At 45.4% G+C, this 17,706-nt stretch overlaps 1 protein-coding gene across 3 annotated transcripts in view; it reads right to left on the reverse strand.

Moving 5' to 3' along the window:
* FLT3 (fms related receptor tyrosine kinase 3) overlaps nucleotides 1-17,706 on the reverse strand; it is a 581,742-nt gene that overhangs the window by 288,803 nt on the left and 275,233 nt on the right. For all 3 annotated transcript variants that reach the window (XM_085621634.1, XM_085621633.1, XM_085621635.1), the window contains one exon: nucleotides 14,643-14,788. In XM_085621634.1, the coding sequence (XP_085477760.1) occupies nucleotides 14,643-14,788 (146 nt within the window). The remainder of the gene's footprint in view (nucleotides 1-14,642; nucleotides 14,789-17,706) is intronic.

Genomic DNA, 17,706 nt, shown 5'->3' on the forward strand with positions numbered 1-17,706 from the left:
GATTTTTGTTGTAAATTGATAGGTCCTATATGGCTCAAGAAGATGGAGACCCTATTATGGAGACCTATTAGATGCTCTACCCCCGCCACCATATGTCCTAGAATGGATATACCCCGTTGTTCCCCATCAACAAAAACAACCTGCACAAGGTGCATCAGTCCCTACGGCTGCTATACCTACTGCTCCAGCTAACGTGCCTCCTACTCTTTCCTCACATTACAATCCCTGACTGCGGCAGTGTTACGCCCGTCCCTGTCATTTATCCTCCATTGTCATTAATTACTGACACACCAGTGGTGGCCCGAAAGATAGAGATCTGCCTGGGTTAAGAGAACGGTCAGGTCCATTAATGCGATCCGGAGTGGGGGATAGAGAGAAGAAAGAAATAGAGGATTAAGCAATAAGGTGGGCTCGCAACCCACTTTACAGTCTTGAGGATATCTGGCAGGTAATGCGAGACTTTGAACCCTTTCTGCAGCAACATGCCCGTAAACATTTGACCTCCACCTTAACTGACCTCTGGCGTACACACATCAAAACAAAAGCACCCCAAATACTACTTGATATTAATGAAGGCGCTTATGTAGTTAACATGGAGCCGGCCCAAGTGCTCAGGAATATTTCCACTTTAGTTACGTATAGAGGCAGACTACATGATAAGAGTCCCACTCACATAACTCAGTTCCCAATGTGAGAGGTTTATCCCATTTACCACCTGGTAATCCCTGCAGTGCAGATCAACATGGAGCGGTTACCAGAACGGCTGTGGCTGCCTGTTTTCAGGAACAATGGGCTTATACTCCATGGAAAAGAAGTGAGGTTCCTGCCGTTAAGGCTACACAGCACCTCACCAGTGCACGTCTTACTGGCTATGAATGGACATTGAATCCAGCCACGTTACTACCCCTCCCTTCCGAAAATGATGCAGTCGATAAGCATGACTGTATTTTCCGAACAGAGGAAGAGATGAAAGGACAGGTAGACTTGACTGATGTTCCCTTATCAGATCCCCATGGAGAACTATATGTTGATGCCTCTTGTTTTAAATTACCAGATGGCACCACTACTGCAGCTTATGCTATCACTAAATTGCGCACAGTAGTTGAGACATCACGAGTCCCTTATCAGTCCGCTGAGGCAGCAAAAGTAATTGCCCTTATACGAGCTTGTGAACTGAGTGAAGGTTTGGTTGTCAATATCTAGACAGACAGCCAATATGCATTGGAGGTCACACATAATTTCGGGCGATTGTGGGCAGGGAGAGGGTTCCTTACTTCCCATGGCAGTAAGATACAACATGGACATCTTATACTGCGGTTGTTATCTGCATTAACACTTTCTAAAAAAAATGGTGATTGTGAAGTGCAACACCCATAGAAAGGTGACAGATTATGTTGGTAGAGGGAATGCATTTGCAGATCAGCCAGCCAAGGAAACTGCTCGAAGCAAGATGAAGGGAATATTTGTTGCAGGTCCAGATAGATGGGCTCCTGTGGACGCCATGTTTGAAAATACGGTTGATTGTGTAAAAGAGATACACAGCGAGGCAACAATGGAAGAACTAGCTGTATGGCAGGGGAGTACAGCACAATTAAATGAAGAAGGGTGTTGGATTGACAAATCTGGAAAACAGAAATGGATGTTACCTGATGTATATGTGCTCCCTGTGGTTACTATGGCTCATGTTCCAGCTCATAGTAGTGAAAAAGGCATTTGTAAACTTTTGGCCCCGGTTTGGTGTAATGCAAATATTTCCAGAACGGTTGTGCATTTAGTGAAAAGTTGTATGATTTGCATAAGGCACAATCTAAGGAAAGGCACCCCTACACCAACTGGTAACTTTGCGCCACCTATATTCCATTTTGAAGTCCTCCATATGGACTTTATTGGGTTGGAATGTTGTAATAATCTCAAGTATGTACTAGTGGTTATGTGTACGTTCAGTAAATGGGTTGAGGCTTACCCCACTAAAGACAATACAGCCACCACAACTGCGAAAGTACTCCTTAAAGAGTACTTTCCTCGATTCGGAATGCCCCGAATTATCTGGAGTGATAATGGATCTCATTTTAATGGGAAAGTGATTAGGCTAATATGTGAAGGTTTTCACATTAGGCAGATATTTCATGATGCAAATCACCCGCAGTCTGCAAAATAAACAATCGATGGACGGAATGCTGGACAATGCAAACATTCACCCCCAGTCACAAGGATCTGGGTTTAATCCATCATTCTTTTGCTCACCACACCACCCCAGTTTGGACCCAGCCATATGAAAATCAGTCTTGACCATGTTCCTTATGGGAGCAGTCCAGGCCGAACTGCCAAGCCAGGTCCTCCCTGGATCGGAAACAAGCATCCTGGGACCGGTCTCAGGGCATCACCCTTTATCAGCCAGGCTAGCTTGAATTCAGTGGTGTAGTGAGCAAGAGACCCACGTCTGGACATACACTTCCCACTTAGGGGGACATATGCAAAATAAGCAATTGATGAACGGAATGCTGGACAATGCAAACATTCACACCCAGTCACAAGGATCTGGGTTTAATCCATAAATCTTTTGCTAACCACACCACCACAGTTTGGACTCAGCCATATGCAAATCAGTCTTCTGACCCTGTTCCTTATGGGAACAGTCCAGCCCGCACTGCCAAGCCAGGTTCTCCCTAGACCGGAAACAAGCATCCTGGGACCTGTAGTAAGGGTAGAGCCATTTTCCTGAACGTAATAAAAGGGCTGTCCCGAGTAATGTGTTTGTCGAAACCCATAAGAGGTTCTTTGGAAAAGGGACCGCCTGCTATCCCACCCGATCTGTCACTAGTCTTTGGATGGCGTACCCCTTGTCACTTGTGAATTATACGTACACTAGGCCACCTCACTTTGTGGAAGTAAGGGGAATGTTTGAATTTGGTTATCCGGGGCCATGTTTGTATCATAAAAAAACAAAAGGAATGGGTTACGCAGGTTCTGACAACAATACCGATAGTGATAATTTCTATATGGAAGAACAGAATATAACACTGGTGGGTTGGCATTACAAGGAATTGACAGTACCCCTGGAGGCTGTTTATTATCCTGCCTGTTGTCCCATAGTGAATAGCATGGAGACTTCACTGTACATTAATTGTTCAGGGATAATATTGTTTAAAAATGCAGTCCCCTTGGTGAATAAAAATGATCCAAGCACTTTGGGAATGAACTTCAGATACTCTACGGTGGATTATCAGGGGCCAATATATGCGCATTCAGGGCTTTTCTTTCTGTCTAATGGGACTAATTCCAATGTTCACAATGGCACCAATGATGTAGCTCTTGGGATGGTGCTGCCATTGGGTGTTCCATGTAAATATGCTCGACCCAAAACGAGATGGATAAAAAGGACCCTAACAAAAGAATTCTGTGAAGGAGTCACAGATTTGGAAGTAAATAGCTATAGTAATGGTATTACATTTGGACATATCCTCTCCTCCATTTTTACGCTGGGTGGTACCGCTATGGCCAGGGGAGAGAAAGCTAGGGAATATTTTGGATGTAAGTTACAGATTCTATCCAATACCACAGTGGCAGCTTTGCTTGATATCACTACTCAGTTAGAAAGCATACGGTGTATTCAGAACAGACTAGTTGTGCAGTGGATTTCATCTTAGCAAAGAGTGGTGGTGGTGTATGCGCAGTGGTCGGTGACCAGTGTGTAGTTGGTGTAAAGAATTTGGAAAAGAATATAACACAACATATTGTGGATTTTATTGACAATGTTAAAGGAATGGAAAGTGGGAATCGGATTTGGTCCCTTTTTGACAGTTGAAGTTGAATCCTTAAAGAAATGATTTATCTTATTGTGGTGTTGGTGCTCTGTTGTATCCTCATTCAATATCTTCCTTTTTGTTGTTCTTATTCTGCCACTGTTTTCACGCCCAAAACAGAAAATATCAGCCCATGTTACAAATGCCGCTATATTGCTCCAGGAGAATATTGATGACCTAGGGAATATTTGAGGATTCCTCCCTCCTTGCTGTTCCACTTTCTAATGTTGATTGTAAAGAGTGCCCATAGTTTTAACCCAGTTGTATTTTTAAATTCTGATGCCCTATTAACTTCTGACGTGTTGATGCTATTATAATGATGCTGCCTACTTTGTTCCTTTTTGTATATTAGAAAATGTTTTTAGCTCATGCTAAACAGAGGGTCGATTAGATTAGGCCCGTTGATGCTTACACAGTGCCCTGTATAAGTTAGCATTTGCTGCACCATTTTCTTCCTTAACTCCATTTTACATGTTGATCGAAACTAATCTTTTGCTATTTCTGAGAAATGCCCTTTGTTGAGTTTTGTTTCTGTAATAAAGAAGTGTTAGTGCCAGTGCATAGCTTTCCCACTAGATAAAGGCCTCTCCCACCTGTCTGGTAGTTTGATCGCAGCTCAGGGTGCAACGGCCTTGGACTGTGCTGAGTTATGTAGATACGAGAGCAGAAACCCTTTTTTTTTTATACCGTCCAGCTGCCTCTGCCTGGAAAATTCTACTGTGGGCATGTTCTTAACCAACTATGAAATATACATAATGTATCTCTATGCTTGCTGGTCTTCAGTTCCCTCTGTAGCTCATTCAAGAGATTGTGCAGACGGGGCTCCGCTCGGAGTGTATACAAATAAGCAGTTATTGGTGTATATTCTCCACTGTCTCTCCGACTGATTATTTGGTATGGAAGGCTGAGAGGTGGTCTGCGGTAACCCGGGTGGCCCTGACAGGTATTGTTTCTTTTCAGCGGTATTGCTTCTCTTCTCATTTCTATGTCCTACTTGCTTCACACTTCATTGTTCTCTGGCTCTCTCATTTCTGCACCTTTTTACATTTTCTGGTCAGAAGACTTGACTAGGTTCAGATCTAAGCAGTGTCAATAGGAGACAACAACTAGCTTACACTCGGCTTTGTCAATCATCAACATGCCCTGGCAATTATTCTTGAAAGAGGGATTGCACTCACAAAAATCAAGGAAAATGTTGCAGGAATGTGGTATTCCTTACAGCAATAGAAGTAAAATTTGGTGTGTCTTTCCACTACTCCACCAAGAAAAATATAATAGTACCCCTCCTGTGTCCCTGTATGATCAGGAATCATGGTAGGATTTCCACAGGACCTTCTCGAGAACCAGTTGGGTGAGGAGCTTGCTGCGTGGAGTTTTTCCCTGTTAGCTGACCATAAAGGTTGAGAGTTACTAATTGAAATTCAACTTAAAAAAAATCTTTATTAATTTTCAAAAATAAAACATTAAAAGGCGATAGAGAATCACTGCTTGCTTACACAACTCCAGAATGTAATCAATCATTTTAATGTACAAAGAGATATAATGAAGCTGATTAAAAGCAACAGACATATAGGAGGAGACAAGCGTGGAGTGCCCGGTACAAGGAACGGAAAATGTGCAGAAACAGGAGTAAGAGAAACAAGGGGTGGTCATGTTTCAGGGAAGGACAGTAGAAGGGCTTTTGGGGTGTGGAGTCTGGGTCTAATGTGTGGAGGTAATCGCAAAGTGGCCCCCAGATGTCTTTAGGAGAGCAATAGAGGGGGTTGCAAGCCTGCGTAATCCTTGCTATCAGCTTCACAGAATGACATACTTTTGAACCAAGCATAAGAGGAGGGAGCCTCAGTACCGCCACAGTGGAGCAATATCTTTCATTTAGCCAAGAAGAAGAACATGGAGACAAAGCAGCGCAGGGAGCGTGGTATGTTTTTGGTATATCTCAAAACTGCGGATAGAGGGTCCAGGGAGAGCTCCATGTCAGCCCTTGCAGATACATGCACAAAAGCAGAAGTCCAGTACATGTGTATCACAGGGCAGGTCCAAGTTCAATTCAGCAACAGTGGCACGGCATTTGACACATATCGGATCTGGTGGGATCGAATTTAGCAATATCTGAGGGTGAAAGATAAATGTGATGGATACATTTAAAATGCAATAATTTGTGTCTGTGATTGCACGATATGCTCTCGATTTGTGAACAGCAATATGCCCATATTTTTTCTTTGAGGAGGACGTTCAGCTCCTCAGTCCATGCCTCTAAAACCCCGGCAGTGGTGTCAGGTTTGAGAGAGACGCAAGTGTAGTATAGTTGTGAGACTAAACAATCCCCATGCCAATTAGCTTCCACAAGCGTTAAAGGGGGGAAATCTTTGGGGGCAGCGGAAAGGTGGGTAGCAGAGATCGTAATGTGTTATGGAGTCTCCAAATAATGAACCGGTCCAGAAAAGGTAAATCTTGTAAAGGAAGTTTTGCAGCCGGCTGTACAACATGACCGTCCGGGAATAGATACCCCAAGATGGAGAGGTTATGATTGCGGAACACTCATGGTACAAACTTTTCACCGGCCAACGGGAGCCAAGGTTTATAAGCAAGGGGAAGAGCAGGGGAATAAAGGGCGCCCCCACCTAGTAGCTGCTGTAATCAGCGCCACGCCCAACAAGTCATGGATACTGGCTCAATATCCTGGCAAGATTAAGGCGTGTGGCAGATCGCCCAGCTGGCACCGCTCAGGTCTCATATAGGGAATGCGGGCATCCAGATGATACCACCAATATGAGTACTGACATTGAGCAACCAGGTAGTACAAGTAGAGGTCGGGAACCTAGAGCCCACCGTGCTCATAGGGGAGAGTAAGAGTGTGGGAGTATGACCATTTTTATGATGGATACACGACCACCAATGGATAGAGGGAGCTTGATCCAGCGAGCAGCCTGGTAAGCAATTTGACCATTGCCGGTCCATAGTTTAGTTGTAGAACTTGATCCTTGTCTCTATGAAGACATATGCCCAGGTACTTAGTGCTTTCCGCTGGCCAAGTAAATGAGTAATGGGCTGGTGGCGTATGGGCCATGTCGGTCAGCGGGAACAGCTCTGATTTGGACCAGTTGATTCGGAGCCCAGACAGATCACCAAATCGAATCACCTTGTGTACCAAGGGAGATAGGTTTTCAGCTGGATGTTGAATGAAAAGCAAAATGTTGTCCGCGAATAGGAAAAGTAGGAACAGGCCATGTGTGAGTTGAAGGCCGTGGTGCAGATGACGGTCCTGCATATAGCGATCCAGGAGATCAATAGCAATAATGAAAAGAAGGGGGAAAGAGAGCAACCTTGCCTGGTCCTCCTTGTAATAGGGAACATCTCAGAGAGCAAGCCATTGACACAGAGATGAGTCACAGGGTTGGCGTACAAAAGCCTAATCAGGGAATTGAAAGTTGAAGGAATGGCCAGCTTATCAAGGACCGCTCTAAGGAAAGGCCACTGAAGAGAGTAGAAGGCTTTCTCCTGATCCAACAAAGCTGTGACCGCAGAAGTGAATGGTGAGACCCTGGTAAGGACAGCAAAGATGGTGCGATGATTGAGTGAGGTGGAACGGTGTGAAACAAAGCCTGATTGTACAGGCAAATAATGTGTTTAGTTAAAATTGACAGCCTAGTGGCGAGGACCTTGCAGGGACTTTATTGTCAAGGTTCAAAAGAAATAGAGGGTGATGAGAGGAGCACAATTGAGGGTCCTTTCCTGGCTTCGGTAGGAGAACAAGAAGGGCTTCACCTAAGGATGGAGGCAGGGAGCTGGTGGACAAGAATTCACTGTACAGCATCAGTACGTGGGGAGTCAATACTAGCTTAAAAGATTTGTAGAAGCCCCTGGCAAGCTGTCCGATCCCGGAATAGTCAAAGGTGTCTATAGCCTGTACAATTCCTTTGGTGGTAATAGGCTTGGCGAGGAATTGACGTAGGCCATCAGTCAGCCAAACCTTCACCATGCTCTCGAGATAGAAGGATATTTCAGAAGAAAGATCAGAGACGTGAGAAGTAGAGATTCTGTTAGTACCAATGGAGTTCTACCACCACACGCTCGTAGCCCATTGTCCAGAGTCCAAGAGCAGCTCCGTAATGTAATCTGTGAGTGGATCAGTCTCAGAAGGCGGGCCGAGTGCAACCTGGGCGCTCCTCTTCACCCTCCCCCTCCCCATATGGGCGAGCTCCCTGTCAGCCAGTTCATGAAACTCTGTTAGCAAGGCTGAACGTTGATGTAAGCAAAGGTCTCTGCACGGGGTGGCCTTTTCATCAATGTCACGTAGAGCAGATTCAATACTATGAAGCTGTGTGCATATGTCTCATACAATGCTGGTGTGTTTGGAGATACATGCTCTGTGAATGACTACCTTAAGGACTTCCAAAAGTGTGGCCTGTGTCTCTACCAATATCACATTTAGCTCAAAGTATTTTGAGTTAGCAGCAAGCTCTTTGACGCGAAAAGCCAGATCTCTAAGAGACTTGCTAGAGAGTCACCATGTACGTGCCGCAGCCATACGAGACCTGCAGGCAAAGCAGTGGTACAACAATGTGCATGGTTAGACTGTGACCTTCCACAATCAGTAGTCCACATTGGCCAAGAATAGCCAATAGTCCAGTCCGGTCCAAAACGGGTGAGGAGTGGGAAAAGTAAATCCAGAAGCAGAGGGGTAGAGGGTGCACCAGGCAACCCAGAGCACATAGGCATCCCCCATGTGCCTCAGCACATCTTGCACCCGGGGCTTGCCGCTTGGGTGTGTAATAGTAAAGTCCATTTGGTCACACATCGGCATATTTAAGTCCCCGCCCAATAGCACTTAGTCCGTATCTGAGAGGTCCACATGCAACAAGAGATCATAAATAAATGTAATCGTCCACATTAGGGGCATAAACATTCAACAACAACACCTGCTTGTCAGTACGGCTTCCCTGAAGTAGTACGAAATTACCATTAGGATCTAAATAGCTGGAGTGAAGAGTGAAAGGGACACTTTTACGAATGGGAATGCAGGTGCCCTGGGAATAGGAAGTATAGCAGGAAAAATATCAATGCACACCCTAAGACCTAGCATAAGGACAGTCGGCTATGGGAGACAAATGTGTCTCCAGAAAAAAAGGCAGTTTTAACGCCATGTCTGTTCAGGGTAGGTGGCATGACAATAGTGAGGGGGAAGTGCATGAAGAAGTGTGGTAAATTAAAATGAAGGTGCCCCTGGAGGTGCTGCAGCAGTTAAAACGTAAATAAGCAGATAGACAAAAGATTACATCAAAACCTAAATCCCCATCCACACTGGAACAGAAGTTATCCAGTGAAACCCAACAAGGCAAACCAAAAATAAAACAATCTCAACAACAATGTGGTGTACACCATGGGGGCATAGTGGCAACACGGCGGACAGCCACCCATTTTGAAACATCATCATGCAATAGTAGAGTTTCATCAACCACAGTTATGCTACAGGAACACTTTCAAGAAATGCAATATCGACATAGATAGATAGAAGGGCAATACCTGGGTCCCAGTGGGGAGGCAGCAACCAGGCATGGAGCAGGAAGAGCTGGAAGTGTCACCCTGGAGCAGAGCGATCCGGAGTGGCAGACCGCAAGCGAGCAGGCAGTCTAGTAATGTCCCAGGCGGATCATCCAGGAGAAGGTGACTTGACCCGCAGGGTCTTTCAAAATGCAGAAAAATGTGGGTTTTGCCATCATACTCCACTCGCAGACATGCGAGGTATAGCATCGCATATCGGATGCCCAGTTTCCGAAGAGAGTTCTTGGCGACACTGAATTTGCGGTGTGCCTCCTGGACCATAGGAGTGAAGTCAGGGTGTCAGCACCCTGATAGCGGAGAAGACCTTTCTCGCGAGCCAGACAGAGAGCAGTGTCCCTGTCCATAAAGTTAACGAGGCGTGTGATAAGGAGACGTGGTGGTGTGCCTTCAGGAGGGCGGGTGTCAAGGGACTGATGTGCATGCTGCACCGCAAAGGTGTGGTAAAAGCTTGAGCCTTCAAATAGATCTGTGAGGAATTGCTCCACAAAGGCATCCGTCCTCCCCATGTTAGTGGTCTCAACGATGCCAGATATGCGTATATTATATCTCCGGCACCATGCCTTCAAGTCCTCATATTTGACCGCCACCTGCTTCAAGATGTGCTCCATTTTGTTGAGCCTCTTCTGTAGCACAGTGCTGTGGTCCTCCAATCCAGATATTGGCTCCTCATTGCCATCTATTCTCACCCCCGTCGATCCAAGTGCTCCCCTACCCTTTCTATGCGTCCAGTGAGGGTGTCAAAGCGTGCATCTATTGCGAGGAAGCCCGCTTTGAACTCCGACATAATGGCCGGCTGCGTTGTCTGTATCACGGTCTGTGGTCTTCTCCACGTCTGATTGGGACACAGTGTCTCTGGCAGGTTTCGCATGGACCCATTGCTGAAGAGAAATGGGGGGCCCGACGGGCAGGAGTGGTCGTGCAGTAGCAAATTCTGGGATGAAGTGTAAGTGGGGGCGCCCCTCTAGAAAGACAGGCAGGGCGCTCACCACAACGAGGGGGGACATGACACCAATAGTGAGGAAGAGATGGGAGCTGCTAGAGTCACAGCAGAGTAAGCCCCCAGGTCAGGGCACCACCAGAGTCAAGTCTAAGAAGGTTCCAATGATCCGCACTTAGAAGGGGAATGGGTACCCACAGTGGACTCCCTCAACAAAGCCAAGGCGGAGGTCACCAGGGAAGTCCACCCCAAGGCCCAGGGGTCCGCCGCAGGCCAGGAGAGTACAGGTGCACCAGCCGACTGCCAATGTCAGCAGGGCTCAGGAGAGTAGACAGGCAGGCGGGGGCCCAGGCAGCAAAGGGAGAAGACTGGCCCAGCAGGGAGGGAACTGCACAATCTGCAAACCTACCAAAGGCCACAAGGACACCCACCGCATCATGGCTCCTCCCCGGCAGCAGCAGGCATCCAGCATCCGGGGCCATACATGGCAGGGCCGCTGCCACCGAGTGCCGGATCAGCAAGGCCTAGGGGGGGACCATGGGCAAGGCCCCTGCTGCCCCTGCAATCTGGGGGCCCCACACCATGTCCGGTCCCTGCCAGGAAGAGGCCCACAGGAGTGTGGCCGCAACCCCACAAGCTCTGGGGGGTATAGAGGCCTCTCTGCACTGGGGTCAGCTGCAGCAGATGACACCACAGCCCAAAGAGGAGTGAGCAGGTTGAGGCCAACCCCCACAATGAACCCCGGCCCCACGGCCCAGGCCACCAAGAATCCAGGCAGGCCCAGGGGAGAGGGCGCATGCCCAGTGAGCCCAGGTGGGCTCGGCCTCAGGCTCACCTGCAGCCCCTGTCGCGGCCGGGCCTCTGAAGTAGTGATGGGCCGCGCTGCCCTCGCAGTCAAGAACAGCAATCCGAGCCAGAGAATGCAGCCCCCGTCCTCCAGTATCGCTTCTGGGGGTATTTTTCATGGCCTGGGGCAATGATGGTGGTGATTAAGGGTAAAGTATGGCCTATGCCGCCAGAGCCTCACAAGGTTGCAGCCATCTTGGGGGCGGTCGTAGCCACGCCCCTGGAAATTAAACTTTACAAGTAGATTACGGTCTATTTATGGCCCTTATTAAATGTCTAGACCCTTCAGGCACTAAGGGGCATGAAATATGTTGTTCCTACTGAACATAACCATAGGCTCATTATTGCACCTGATTGTTCAGTCATGTTTTCAATCTTGCAGGGACACTCTCCAGAACTACATTTTGTAATGGGAGGTTCCAATAGTCAATTTTAACCTTTTTTCTTTCCCAATCTACCTCCTACTCTCACAATCACTCAACTAGGGCAGCAACCTGAGATCAGGCTGATACTGGGTCTGGGGGAGAAAAAGTTATCTGTCAAAGAGCCGGAGTTTCTGGGAGCCCACTGGGTATTACAGCGCCACCCAGCAAGGAACTAGCCAGATGATGAAGCATGGCATTTAACTGAGGGCTATTGCATCCTTAAAGATAGGATTCCAGTAGATCTGTGAACAATATTGGACCAGGAGTCAAGCTGACTTCTTGGTGGAGTAGTGCAACGGCACACCAAATTTTACTTTTAGTGTCTGTCAGTTTGGGGAGGTTGTGTGCGGGAGTTCGTGAAATATTTACTCTCCATCCCTGCCATTGCTGGTTTAAACGATGCCTTAAATTAAAACATATTTGAGTTAAAATCTGTCGCATGCATGTAGGGAAGGAATTCACAGTTACAAACAAAAAGCTGCAATCGAGAACAATTACCATCAACTAATACGCGAGAGAAAGCCTACAAATGGATACTAAAAAGGCCTTCTTCACAGCAGGCAAAGGGCAATGAATTAGAAGTAGTTGCCAGGCACAACCGGTGGTGCCAATCCCCCCAAAAGAAAATAACCGTTATGGAGAAATGTCGTTGCTAGGGTTTGTTGAAAGAATTTCTGGTTTATCGTTTCCCAATAATGTCAAAATATGATCATATGAGGTCACTGATCACAAGAGAGTCATAACTATTAGGAAGATGACGAGACACGTACGTCATATCTGCTGGAATTTAGTATAGTAAAATATGATAACTAGTTGCATTTGGACAGCACAGATCAGTACTGTATGTAAATCCAACAGGGTACACATAAGGGGTGCAAGGAAGGTAAAACAATGATATGTGACCTAGCATAGTCCACATGTGTGCAAAGAGGCAACTCCACCCAGAGTGAAGTCAAAAACCTCCAAATGTAGAAGACCAGATTCAATATTAATGTAAACAATATGTCTAAAGAGAGGTCACTGGGGCACAGTGTTCCCAAAAGAGCTATTTGCAGCTCTTTATGGAACCATTTAGCTAATTTCAGCTCTTTCTGGAACTAACTACTTTTGCTGTGTTCTCACCTTCCCTGTCATTTGGTATAGTAATACAGACACTACAGCATGCGATATTACCTTCCATTCTATACCTCAGAATGGGGAGTAACATAGGAACATATTCTGAGCCGCAAAGCACGAAATATTGCACTTTTTCAACGTACAAATTCCATCAACTCCTCCCTGGCAAATGTTTTACAGGGAAAAAGTGTAAAATGTGGGCACTATGCCTGATCCTGAAGTAAGCACAAACTCTTGTTTCGGCCTGTATCAAGGCTACTACAGGACTCCAAAAGAGGCCCTAAGTCAATAACTAGCATTTAGAATACCAAGGGCCATATGTAGGAAGCCAAATACCGGTCGGTAACGGCCGATTTTCGGTAAATATCCCGTTACCGACCGGTATTTAGGCATTTGCTATGTAGGGGGCATATTTCAGGATTCGGTAATTTACCGAATCGGTAAAATTACCGATTCGGTAAATACCGAATCCTGAAATGAGATGTAGGAAACACTCTAATGAGTGTTGTGTAGGAATTAGAATTCGGTATTTACCACCAAATAAAGGTTGGTGATAAATACCGAATACATTGCAAAAAGCAATATTTTGCTGAAATAAGAGTGCCATGTGGCAGACATACATGCCCTTAGGGCATGTATGTCCGCCACATGTGCACACATGCAGGAATCAGGGGTGCAACAGGGTGTCAATGTGCCACCCTGCCACCCTTGAATGTGCTCCCCCCATTACCGAATCGGTATTTACCGATTCGGTAATGAGACATACCTTCCCATTGATTCAATCAATGGGAAGGTATGCCTCATTACCGAATCGGTAAATACCGATTCGGTAATTACCGAATTTCTCCGATTCGGTAACATTTACCGAATTATTACCTACATACACTTTACCGATTCTTAAATACCGAATCGGTAAAATTCGGTATTTAAGAATCGGTAAAGTGTATGCCACCTACATATGGCCCCAAGAGAGGTAAAGTATTGAAGATTAATGTTGAGAATTTAGATTAAAATGTAACTTAAACTGGTCTAGAAGCGGCCAGAAAATAATAAACGTTAACAGTTTAGATGCATCAAGTATGAATAAGAGGATCTCTCACATTATGTATCATGTTTTCTTCTTAAACAAGTCATATTTGAATAGATTGTATAGAAGACTCAAAATATTGTCTACGAGATGTTATAACCTCTTTCAATATGGTCCAGGATAACTATTTATTTAAAAAGAGATCTGGGGCCGTATTATATATTAAGCAAGCTGTTCAGGCGCAAATATTAACAGTGGGCTGGGTTACACTGAACGCACTACCCTCAGGGCAGCCATGTACTCGGGGCTACCCTAGGGGCAGTGCATTCAGGAAAATGTAGAGCGGCTGCTTTACTCAGCCACTCCTAGTTTCACTGTGCATGCGGCACCTGCCTGCATTTTAGAGGGGGTACGGGGATTGCATTGCAGGTGGGTGTAGTGAGTGTCTGCACCCACTTGCAAACTGAGTGCACCTCCTGAGAACTTCTGTGCCTTTGCGTACACATCCATAATATGGCACAGGTGCAAAGGCAAAGAGATCCCCTCATTTACATGAGGCCACATACAAATGCAAATGAGGGAATGCTCTCTCGAGATAGCACTGTCACTACATGTGCGCCAGCCCTATCAGTATTACTGAAGGGATCGTACAAGCATCTGCAGCCCCTTCGGTAATACCAAAGTACCCTGGTGGGTGTGGGGGGGCACACACCCGTTGCGCCCCCAACGGGTGTGTGCACTTGTGTAATAGGCAATAAGAGTAAAAATAACGAAAGTATAGGGCCCTCTATACTGTCTGGAATGAAAATGGTGTGTGGTTTCCTCACAAATGTTCTAATCTCCAGAAGTTATGCTGGTGTTAGCAGAACACATACAGATGTATATATGTATATTTCAGCTTATTGAGGCATGCATCTGCAACATACATTACTTAATTTAGTGCTGTTGAAATTCCAGTCAACATTGAACTCCCATTTCTCATAAACAGCTCTGCAGCGGAGAAGTAAGGGCTCCCCAACTTCCAAGAAAACAAATAAGGCAGGTGCTTGAATTCCAACTCTGTCACTCAAATCTAGAAAAGAAAACACAAGGTAGTAAAATACATGCTAGAAACTAGCAGCAATTTTATTTGTGTTTTAAAACTTCTAGCCACTGAGGCATTTTTAATGTATTATGATAAAATTAATGTACAAATGTAATATACTTATTGAAAACATACATATTTGAATACTCAATATGCCATGAAACGAATATTTAAATTAATAAAATATAGAAAAATGGTTTACCTCAGTGGGGCCGTATCATGATCCTGATTTTAGCCCTGCACAGACACAGATTGATTCTGCATGCTCCCACATCTTGATTGAGCCCATCCAGCTGGTGTTAACTACCCGAATGAGGGAAGACACCAGTGATGAACCATGCCACCATTTGGTGGGTGAGGTTTCTTCTCCTATTATTTAAATATCTCTCTAGGATAGTGGATGGATCTGGAAGTAGGAACTAATCGTTCCTGAGCCCTCACATCTTGTGTAAAACCGAAAACAAAAATTCAACCTGTCTTACCCTGGCATAACGAGGATTTTCGGTGAAACTCTTCAACCTTCAGGATTTGTCATAGGATCTGACCAACACCCTTGTCTTCTATGGTAATCTGTGAGATTCCATTTAACAAAATACCTCTCTACAGAATGTAATACGGTGTAATTATTCATTCATAAATGCCTATTGACTTTAACAAAAAAATATGAGGCCCACTGCTCATGTCATAATTTTCATAGTAAACAAATCAGACTTTTAGGGGCAGATTTATGAGCCCCTTGCGCCACTTTTGCGTCACTTTTAACATGGGAAAAGTGACGCAAAAGTGGTGCAAGGGGTTCATAAATCTGCCCCTTAGTATCTGACATACATGTTCCCTATGAACCAATCAGGCCAGTTGCCTTTATTAATTGCTTGTCAAAATGACTAATTAATACTGCTGTATTGAGAATAAGCTTTCTAACAAGGACAAAAGAGCAATGCAAGCTCTTTTTTCAGGGATAGCACACACCTTCTGCCCAATAGCAAGTGGATGGAGCCAAAGCCTTTCACTCAGTAATGCTTCTGAAAGCTATTTTTCTATTGATCACATACAGTTTGGCAATAGCTGCGCTATCAAGCCGGATGTAATAATAAAAAAAGCGTTAGAACCGCACAATTAGCAGTTTTCATACCCATGGCGCAACTGAGTATGGCTCGAGAAACGCACAAGGCTGTTACTTAAGAGGTGGCACAAAATGGTAGTCACCAAAAAATAACTTCGCAAACAACGGTGCTCTGATATGCTAGCGACAGGAATATTCCCTCCAGCCCTAGAACACATTGAAGGCTCCATCTGTGTTCCCACTGTGCAGTGTCTGTGATGAGTTCACCCCAATAGAATACATTATAAAAACACCAACAATGATTTTATTTCAAATCTGTTATAAAACTCTCAGCATGCAGTGTCAAATCTATTATAAAATGTCAATCTTTTCATTAAATCTCGTAGGAGCAATGAGCTTTAAAAAGCATATTTTGTTATTAATTTTGTTAAAGCTCTTTTGGTGAAAATAACCAAATTCTCTGTAATGCTTATGTTAGTAATTGGGTTCCTGGTTGGCAATGGTATGCACCCGCTCCAATCAGAAACCACTGGGTAAGTCAGAAACACATTTTAAATTAACTGGTGCTTACCCTCTAGTAGCTTGGCACAGAGGAGTCAGGCTTAACTTAAGAGGCAATGTGTAATGCACTTGTGCAATACATCCAACAGTACCACAGTGAAAACAGCACATTAAGATTCCACATCAGTTTAGACAAATAGAGACTAATTCTATATATAAATCAAGACCAAAATGACTAAAATCCAATCAGCACTCAGCAGTCGAGGTATGAATTTTGAAAGAATAAATGCAAAAATAGCACTTAGATCGTTTAAAGAGTTCATTTGATGCACAGGACCTGGACAAAATCAAGAAATCAGGCCGACTGCAATGGAGGGCAGGCCAGATACAGGACCCACGCAGGGCCTGCTGAGCAAAAGTACCTTGTTCCAGGTCACACAAAACGAGATGTGTCAGTGATCTTTGCACATTTGGGTGATGTGCCGGATTTCTCCAAGCAACGACGGTGATGTGTCGGTTTCATGAGTGATGGGTTGGTTCTGAGGTACAGCAGTTCCGAATTCGATGCGCCGGGTTTCTCCACATTGTAGAGTCGATGCGACGATCTTCTTCACGAGTGGTGGCAATGCGTCGTCTCCGATGTGACGGTTCAGAAGGTGATGTAGCGGGTCCAAGCGCGAAGCATTGATCTGGTTCCCGCAATGGCGCAGGCCTGCTTCAGTTCGGTGCAACCATGTCGATGCGTGGGTGCTGGCATATGCAGCACTTTGAGCTCACTTCTAAGGACCCCGGACTGGATTGCTAAAGACAAAAGGTATGCTGTTCCTAGGGAGTAAGAAGGTGTCAGACCACATCAGTGATGGCCATTATTGGTAGGTGCTAGACAGGACAAGGTAGTTAGTGCTCGTCCAGGGTTACCTCCAATAAGGAGCAAGGGCCCTCACACACCCCAAGGGGTGTCATGCTTCATCTTAGGGCAGCTCCTTGTTGGTCCGGCGCTGCAATGCTCAATGGGCCCCGCAGGGGGGCTCTTTGTCCGAGGTCTTCTTGGTTTTGCCATCGAGAAGCTAGATGGTGTTGTGTGAGAGGAGCCCCACGTGAAGTGAGTAGAGGTGGGACTGTGTGGATGTAACTTAAAAATGGCTTCTGGATTCTCCAAAAGGAGTTTATTCATGGAGTACCTGGGCCATGAGTAAAAATAGACTGAAAAGTCGTGAACTGAGAGGGGAAAATTAGACGTGTGTCAGTTCTAGTAGTTTGTGCAAAGGGTCAACATGTTTTTTGCCTATAAAAAAGTCTGTAAGGATCTCGGCAATTCATCAGGACCTATAATTCTCATCTA

The sequence above is a fragment of the Triturus cristatus genome, chromosome 8 (genome assembly GCF_964204655.1).
Source record: "Triturus cristatus chromosome 8, aTriCri1.1, whole genome shotgun sequence".
NCBI lineage: Eukaryota > Metazoa > Chordata > Amphibia > Caudata > Salamandridae > Triturus > Triturus cristatus.